Raw genomic sequence first — 9,854 nt, forward strand, 5'->3', positions numbered from 1 at the left:
TGTACACTATATGACATCCAGTAGATTTCTAGCGGGGACCAATCATAGGGCTGCTGACGCGTCACCGACTAGCGGCTATTAGCACCTTGTTTCATGTAAATGCCATGAACTCAACCAGAGCGCGTATATTGTTTCTTGTTTACTTCAGTACCATGGAGGTAGAAACCATTTCTACCTCCATGTTCAGTACTTAGTACTAGTACTTCCACAATCAGTTAGTAAAGTCATACCTTAGTAAAATCTCCTTTGATAAACGAATCAAAACGGGACTGTAGACATTAAGTTTTACACATTCAAATGTGGCTGCACTAGCGCTAATGGAGCGATCACTACGTACGGGAAGGAACGGATCTTTATTAATAGCGAAGCCGAGATTTGTGAACCAAACCCAACCCATCGAAGACGGGCCGCCAAACATAAAAATGGAGGGACAAACAAGCCAACAAAGACAACATCACCAGACCAACAAACTTGGAAAACACCACTTCAAGCGCTAACGTTGTAAGAACTGTGGAACCTCAAACTAGTATGTTTGCGTCAGCGGAAATGCTGTCGAAGTAACCACTACATGAAAAACTGCGACGAAAAAGTAACATGGGTTCGTCCCAAATCTAGACGCAAGTGAGCTACAAAAGTAATAGAACCTATGTATCTTGCTTGTTGTCAACTTACCCGTTAAAGATTGAACCGATACATGTACGTACTATAACTTGCCATACCCGGCCAAAGACGACTACATTACTGTTACTCTTTATTTTGTGCTGTATAATGTATATGCGTTACATTATCTATCATTGTCATTTCTGTGAATTCCTTAAAACATCTACTGTTAGTTTGTGTAACATTACGTAGTGCTACAATCTGCGTAAAAAGTGGGCTCCATTACGTGTTATCTTCAAAGTCGTGTTGGTATTGAAAACTGTTTTATTTTGCCGTTCTTCTACAAACAACCAGCAGAATTATGAAGATACTCGTTCTCAATACACATGCTGCAAACTAAAGTAATGGCAGTCCTACGAAAATTCTGTTTGTAATGTATAAGCGCTTTATGTCGACGTACAATGGGTGTGAAATACATGTTTTCGCCCATCGTGTGCCACCGGCTCGGTGGTAATTGGCTACTTTACAAGTGAAAGAACCGCGTCCGTGGGCCTTGATGAATTATTCAAATTATTCAGCAGCCCTCTGATTGGTCCCAGCTAGAAATTTACTGGATGTCATTCAGTGACGACGCCCCCCCCCCCCCGTTCCCCCATGTCAAAAAAAGCCCGGTCTAGGTAGGGTTAAGTATAGTTTTGTCGACAAATAGGTGAAAATTGCATTTTGTGACATTTCCGTTTCACTTTTTTGGGATACCCTTTAGCTCCTAAAGGGCCTAATCTTCCAGGGCTAATACACCAATTATATATGGCCACAGAAACATACATTTACATCACATCACATTTATTATGCTAAATAAAAATACGTTGGCTCAGAAACTTATGCTTTATGCACACAAAATATGCTTTACATGTGATTTGATTGCCTGCTGCTCGGAGGAAGAGTATTAAGCTGAGTATTATGTTTATGGTCATCAATCAACCGATCATCTTCGGGCAATCAGATGCTGGTACATGGAGGCTACATTCATGCACAGGTCCCGCCAGGTTGTTCTGCTTCAAGTGCAGATCCTTCAGTCGGTTCTGACACCCAGCTCCTGGTCTTCCCATCTTGCCCTTGGGCGGCCCCTTGGTCTTTTCTAGGTTGGGTCACGTTGTGAAGTCAACCGTTTGATAACGTCCTGCGTAGGAACAGCTTGGGAGGTGTGTTCCACGAAGGTCATCTGCTGGTTCACCGGCGGTTGGTTTGTCCTGTTTCATTTGAGATAAAGTCAAGCCAGCAGATGACTCTCTTTCTAAGGCACTCGGAATCAAAACATCCAGTTTCTGAGTGAGTGTAGCTGGATCTTTGTCTTCAGCTTTGACTGACCTCGAGTTCCAGACCCTGACTTTCTTCGGATTGTGCTCACGAAGACTCCGAATAGTTCAGCGACCAGTTCCATATCGTCAGCATATCCATATCGGTAAAGATGTAATCCGCATATTGCAGAGTGGTTTGTTCCAACTCTGACACAGCTTACAGTGTCTGTGTATAGTTCTGAATAAGGCAGATAATCTTGTCCGAAATACCTCTGGACCGTAAGAGCTTCCACGTGGAGTGTCTGTGGACGGAGTCAAAGGCAGCTTTGAGATGCGCATACGTAACAAACAAACATGGTTCTTCTATACTCTCTTCACTTTTCAGCAAGTAGCCTGAGAGCAAGAAGAATCCTGTCTACAATGGATCAATCTGCATTGACACCGGTATCATGTATTCTTACACAAAAATGATTTTCGAGTCGTCCACAGCTAGCTCAGGTGATGCCGCGCATCAAATGGGGGGGGGGGGGCTTGTTTGAGTCATAATGTACACGTTTCTGGTGATTGTGGTAAGAATGTCCACAAAAGGATAGCCAGGCCACTGCCGCTAATATCTATGATGGTGACACCAACACACTTTGTACTCCTGGGGTCGCTCAGCTGTGTTCCTGCAGCGTACACTGTTGACGATTATTTTGCAAAGGTAAAAATCAGTTCTTTTTTTTCTTTTAGCTACTCAGAAATGGCGCGAGGATCTCCGCTGTTTAGCCGGGTACACTACAGCAGACGGGAGGACCGCTGAGTGTGACCCTGACGGTATCTACCCGTGCTGCTCTCCTAACAACTGGTGTGGGAACACGGCAGATCACTGTGACTGCGCGGGCTGTGTCGACTACCGGGACTCAGGTCTGTATTTAATGAATCACATCTATACATGTGTGTACGTTTGTTTTAAATTTTCTTCAACATTCTTTCATACTGTTTGTTCAAGAGTCGTTGCAGGAAAAAACCGGGCAGAGGCCGGAATATGGGGGTGGGCCAAAACCGCTCATATTATTTTCTAGTAAAGATGTGGGTAACTATCACCAGCCATATGATTCAAACCCTCCAACTCTTTTTGTTAGTTCTGGACTCCTCATAGATATCCTCAATAATTGGAGAATTTTCCCCTGGAAATTCACGAAATTCGGATGGCTCCCTCCAGAGTTCAATAGAAGATGTTGATATACTGACAAAACGGACGAACATAGACACCTCCGAGGTGCCCTGGCTAAATGTGGCTACCAAAACTGGACTTTCAACAAAGCGCTCAAACCTTCAGATCAGTCTAAGAAAACCCAGAAGTGCAAACCATTGACCAACAAAAACAAGGCCAACATCACTATTCCGTATGTCCAAGGAGTATCTGAGAAACTCCGACGGATCTTCCAAAACTTCAACATAGCCACTAACTTCAAACCTCACTCAACCCTCAGACAAAGACTGGTACACCCTAAGGACCGACCTCACAAGGGTACCAAGGCGAATGTTATTTACAGACTCAAATGTGAGGAGCCCAATTGTAACAACACCTACATCGGAGAGACAAGTCGACCGCTTAAAGTAAGGTACAAAGAACATTGCCGACCTAGTGCCAACGGCTACTCCTCAGCTATTTTCCACCACCTACAACACAACCAGGGTCACTCTTTCAAACTCGAGTCCACGGATGCCTTAGACCGCGAAACACGCTGGTGGGAACGGGGTGTTAAAGAGGCAATATATGAAAGAATGTACAACCCCACCCTCAACAGGGAAGGGGGGCTACGGGTCGATCTTTCCGGCACTTGGGATTTGGCACTCCCAGCCCCGAGGACAGACAACACTTAAGCTCCTGTCCTGTATAACAGGAGCTTTCAGACTAATTTGCATCATCTTGTCTTGACTTGTCTGACTTTTGTTCCTTTTTCGACTTCCAAAAATTTGTCTTCACTTTATTTGCATATCAATCAACAGGTTGTGTATATAAACCTGCTTTCCCCTCTGGTCTCTCAGTCACTGACGAAAGCTAGTGGATACTAGCTGAAACGTCTGACGTTTTCAAAATCATATCCAGTTGCTTGAGTAACTGTTTTTTGGCATATCTTTAACTTACTTTGCGTCTTGAACCTCCGGTTTAGTTTTACCTGGAAACAGATATTCTGCCAATCTACCATTATAATGGTTCATTGAAAGGTCAGATTACAAATTAGGTTTTGACCCACATAGAGGTGCACTGTTCCCTGGGGTACTTCCGCTGCGCATCCAGAGACAGATGCATCCTGCCATGGCGGCGTTGTGACGGGCATACGGACTGCTCGGACGGTAGTGACGAGCAAGATTGTGGTGAGTCCATCTCTACACTCAGAATATTATTTTTATAACCCATTTGCATCTAGGCCACACGTGGTTGTATTAATATTTATTTTTACCTCTTCTATCGTTTCGTGTATATGCACAGTAGTGATGTGTAAGGTTTTTTTTCTTAACACTTAAAGAATTCAGTTCCTTTTGTCAACCTAAAAAGACATATTTTTTGGAACCACAAAGCTGTAGCCAAAACAGGTCAATCTGTACCGATAAGAATGGCTCTATGTGCGTCACAAGGACAGCTTCATTCATTGCTATTTAGCCACGGCCATCCTTACCTCATTAGAAATGATCAGTCACTGAACATACAAGTCCTTTTTTACCATTTTCGCCTGAGCCAAAATGGTCATCAGACCAAAACAAACATTCCATGGATGGATGCAACAATGGGTCAACAGTCCATGCCATAACATTTATCCATGCCTTGGAAGTTTGTATACTTTCTATTGTGGTTTGCTAATTTCAAAATCATGGTTATAATAATGTTGCATAACAAAGCTGCTGACAAAAAAACTCACTTTGTCTTAAACGATAACTTGATTTTATTATGTGCCAAAAATGTTGATAAAAATATGTCTATAATCACAGAAATCAAGGATTTTAATAAACTGCATAAATTATGTCAATGAGCATTGGCAGTCTAGATTTTCAGCTTTCCCATTGGCCGGCAGTCCAGTGCGTCACACGCCCGACCAATCAGGGATAGCTATATACGTACGCTTAAAGCACATGGTGGCCGCAAGTCCTTCTCAAAATCGGCAACGCGGCAGAAAAATGCGTGGTTCCTTTTAGCGATATTTACCATGAAAATAACGTATGTAGTTTATTTCCCCTTTGGTGTTAGTTTTTAGATCCCGACACCCCTAAAAAAGTAGAAATTTGCCCACAAAATGGACGGCCGAGGCAGTGGGAGGGCGCCGGCATCAGAGCTGCATGACCCGAAAAAGGACGAAGGTCATAGGCACCCATATTGCGCAATCACCTTAAAGTGCCGATTGAACTAATTCTAGGGCGTTTAAAATTGATACAATCAAAATATTGATTTTTAGGAAAACAATTGGATGGAAACCAATCAAAATTTTAAGCTGAATATTTTTTTTCAGAATTTGTTTTCTCCAGATTTTTTTTTCTTCAGGTATTTTTTTTTCCTCAGTAAGTTTTTTTTCTTCAGTAAGTTTTTTTTTCTTCAGACTTTGACCAGACTAGACAATGTACCATACCAATTAATTATAATGTTGAAATGGATTCTGTTGTACATATACTCATTAAACCCCTATATTTGTACTTATTCGGGCTTGAATTTCTATCTCTTAAGTTAGTCAGATTTTCAACTCAAGTTGCAGGACAAGGCCACAAAGTGCATTTCATAAGGGTAAAATGCAATAGCCTCTACGGATTTTGTATTTCCCAACAAGTACAGTATATTTATATTTCTAATGAAAAGTAACAAGAAGCCATAGGCGACAATTCTCCGTGAAGTATTATATATTGCAACAAAAAGAAGTAGCCATTGGCGACAATTCTCTGTGAAGAAAATAAATCGAACAAAGAAAAATTGTTTAAACGCGCGTCGGCTAAGTCATCTTAAGTCGCAACAACCAATCAGAGATGCGAAATGCCGACACGTGACGCGGGATTTGGGGAAGGGCGCGCGATGCCCGAAATATTTTGCGTCAATATTCAGCGCCGTGTTTCAAGAGATTAATACCGAGAAACAAATTCTTTTCTTGTTTTGAACGCATAAACATGCATTTACGCTAATCTAGTATGATTCAGGGTTACTTTTTTTTTTACCTGCCATGGCTAGATTATCTAAAGATGTGTGTATTGTGTGTACAATCTACAGAAAGAGAAATGTACATCAGGTCCGATCATCCGATTTTCACGTTTCGGTTTTTTGGACTCGGTTCATGAACGTATTTTGGTTTGGCTCCTGGAATGTGCGAAAAAAATGACTCCCGGGACTGTCTACAGGGAACACTCGCACATTCGCGGTGTATCAGGACAGCGCGACTGGTCGGCATTAGCGCAGTCCCTGCAATTAGTAACAGTTGCACATCAATCCGGCCGAAAGCATGATTGTGTAACACAGGCTACTTCTTCATATACCGGCTCATACTACACGACGCCTTTACAACTAGCAAATCATAAAATTACCCGATCTACTAGTACTGTATGTGCGGTTTACCAGCCCCAGACCACATCTGACCACGAGGCAGAACACATTGATGGGTTGCTCAAAAATATTGTCCATGTTTACAAAGAGCTGCTCCACTAACACTATGGAGCGGCCCAACCCAAAAATATTGGCCATGTATCGTTGCTAGGACGACCGGCCAGTTGCTACGTGACTAAATACACGCCGCCACTAGGTCGCCACACCCGACCAGTTTGAAATCGATAGGATTACGTTATCGGTATTAACATTTCCTAATGTTATGTGTTGACCATCAGCCCCGCCGCGACTTACTACCGGTGACATAAACGGACGACAACATTTCAACGGCATGGGGATGTTTCGAAAATAACCATTTACTCCAATATCAAAACAGCTACGGTAAAAATAAAAAGACGTGCATCATCCCGGACATAATGCAACACCACATGCGAAATTACACAGAAATGCGACGTACGGAAGAATGCGTTTTGGCTGCGAACATCTTCCAAAAAACTTGGCATCTCTTAACCATGGGCAAAAACATCTGGAACCACTTATCAAAACCACCCCGTATCTGCATGAACTTTTACCTCCCCCCCACTGCTATTCCAAACAACGCGTTTTTCTGGACCATTCCAATTCGCCTCGTAATTGTAGGGGTGCGTCTGCAATATTACATTGACCGAGAAAGCAGCAACGGCAAAAATACACATTCGTGCATCAACACGGGCATGCCCGCAGACGGCGTATAAAATTGCGTGACGATTACACAAAGAGAACCCAGTGTTTTGACTGCGAACATGAAAAATCAGCCGATCACAACACTCCGTCCGGAGGTCCTGACCTCCTTCACGTAGTAACAAAGATTTACCCATACACTCTGGTTGTCCATCGTCTCCGATGATGACTTCTGTGCACAGCCCGTCAGGTGGGGTGGATCCTCTGGTGACTTCTTAGCCCAAGGCTGAGGCACACAGCTTCCCGCACCTGCTGCACTGGTATTCCGTAGTACTAGTAGTTGTTGTTGTCCTATGACGCTTCTCCCTCACAGCTTCGAGGCGTCTCCTCCTTTCCTCCTCGAACGCAGATGTGGCCTTTGTCACAAGAGCCCTCCAGGCTGGCCGATCAGCGGCAGCTGTCTCAAACTCGGATGGCTCGATACCACACCACTGAAGGTTGTTCTTAAGATAATACACTAGTATTGAAATAAAGAGCACATTTTATCTTAAACATTTTAAACTACCCATACACTAGTATTGAAATAAAGAGCACATTTTATCTTAAACATTTTTTTTTTCATTTCACAACTCAAAAACACCACTGTAAACTATAAGTTTACTGAATATTGCTACAAAAATATATATGTCACAGCTGTAATGTTCAAATTCCACATACACAGAATATCTGCAACATGACACAACAATCTCCCTTCCCCTGTTAAAACACACCTTCTCCAAAAAAAGACCTCTACTCTCTACTTTCTTATCCATTTTACATCTCACAACACATCATTTATAGATCACATCCCATTATAACCGCCAGTAAATAATCCTTTTTATAGAGGCGAAAATGGCAGCTTTTTTCAGAAAGCACTTCTTACGTTTTCTTCTATCTGCTGGAATACTCATTATATATTTTTTAAATAGCTAGGTAAGCTACCGAGTTAGAAAAAACGATAAAACTCTCTTAGTTGGCAAATTACTGTCTTAGTTGACATGTCCTAAAATTTAACTGAAAATGTAAGCTGAACCTATGTTTATCATATCATAGCTTAAAAAACCTAACTCCCTCCATTACGTTTAAAATATAAAGATATGTTGGATCTGCCTGTTCTGAATTTCAGTGTGCCTGTCTATTCCCGATGATTTTCTCCTCAACAACAGACTGACAATGTTGCCGAACCAACTGGGACAGGAGACGTTTGAGGCAATGTTGAATTCTTCTGTCCAGGAACTGCTCAACATTTCTGACGACGTCAGAGAGAACTACCATCCGGAATTAAGAGACTTCGTAACTACAGTCATTTTCCCACAATGCAGTGTCTCTAAGGAGAACTCAAGTCATTGCCTTCCGTCTCCACGTGCAGACAACTCATTATGCACGTAAGTAACTACAGGTGCAATGTCATTTGAAGCAAGTTTAAACTGTAATTTCCAACACAACAATTTGAACTCACCCAAATTTTCGACTGTACAACTCCAGTATTTGTCAAGGAATGAACAATACACCGCTTCCGTGACGTCACGCAAATAACATACGTGACTCCGTGAGCGGTGGATCATAGGTTGCATAAAGTCTGTGGCGCCCCCGTCTCTGTTTAGGGATGGTTGTAATGCCCTGACGTAGGTGCAATGTCACTTTGACGCAGATGTTTCTCACATGTATGGCACTTGAGGATATTCAAGCAGGCAGTAACAGCGCCAGCCACTGATAAGAATCCACGACAGCCATTTTCGTTGTACCTGATCTGCCTCAAGTAGTGTTCTATCGTACGATCGGATCTTACAATTTAACGACCTTTAATGGTGAAATGTCATTACATGTACATGTAAGTCATCAATAATACCACGCCTGCGTAAGGTAACAAACGTTACGTAGGAAATTTCCTACTCCCGTCGTCTGCTAATAGGTAGAGTCATTTCTTAGGGGTTCACAACTGGTACCATGCCGCTCGTGGTGTGAGGAAGTGCTCAACAAGGCTGATGACCGAATAAAGGACAACATTCCTCCGTGTGAGCTGTTTCCAACATCGCAAAATGGCTGTTGGAATCCTGAACCAACTAAGAAGGCAGACGAAGGTAAACTGGCACATTGTAAGGCGGCCATTTCAGTCGATGTCTACCGTTGCCTAAGAGTATCTTTATGGTGCAAAAAGAAACCAAGTGTTAAAATATTTTTTAATGATTGCGTTTGGTTTTTCCATAGGTATAATGACATCCCACTTCTTGAGACCACGTTAAACTTAATTGATTATCATTTTAATGATTGATAAGATCAGCAGCTATTTCATTGATATTGTCTACCTTAGTTTGCTACCATGGCAATGGAAAAAACTACCGCGGAAGTTGGAGTAAGACAGCATCCGGCGTAGATTGTATGGAGTGGTCAACTGATTATAACACCGACGAGTACTCCTGGGCTAACCTGGACAACAATTACTGCCGCAACCCTGCCGGTCTGGATCGGCCATTTTGCGTAACTCAAGATGGTAGCCAGGAGGAATGTGACGTTATTCCTTGCAGTAAGTTGCCCTATCAAGAAAAGTGATTACACAATGTTAAAGATACTACTTTGACATGGGTTTAAAAGCAGCCGTTTACTTGATTGATGTTTTTAATTCTCGTCATTTATGCACTTTATGCGTGGGCTTTCTTGGCTTGTGACTAAGATCAGACTATTCTGACCCCCCC

General features: G+C 42.5%; 1 protein-coding gene across 1 annotated transcript in view; it reads left to right on the top strand.

Annotated features, from left to right (window-relative positions):
- Window positions 1-2,517: 2,517 nt before the first annotated feature.
- Window positions 2,518-9,854, top strand: part of LOC109476426 — a 12,087-nt gene continuing 4,750 nt past the window's right edge. Inside the window, exons 1-5 of the mRNA XM_019777359.1 lie at window positions 2,518-2,601; window positions 4,130-4,262; window positions 8,288-8,546; window positions 9,091-9,242; window positions 9,473-9,689. Of these exons, the coding sequence (XP_019632918.1) occupies window positions 2,518-2,601; window positions 4,130-4,262; window positions 8,288-8,546; window positions 9,091-9,242; window positions 9,473-9,689 (845 nt within the window). The remainder of the gene's footprint in view (window positions 2,602-4,129; window positions 4,263-8,287; window positions 8,547-9,090; window positions 9,243-9,472; window positions 9,690-9,854) is intronic.

The sequence above is a fragment of the Branchiostoma belcheri genome, unplaced genomic scaffold (genome assembly GCF_001625305.1).
Source record: "Branchiostoma belcheri isolate BF01 breed outbred unplaced genomic scaffold, Haploidv18h27 scaffold376, whole genome shotgun sequence".
In the NCBI taxonomy this organism is placed as follows: Eukaryota; Metazoa; Chordata; class Leptocardii; order Amphioxiformes; family Branchiostomatidae; genus Branchiostoma; species Branchiostoma belcheri.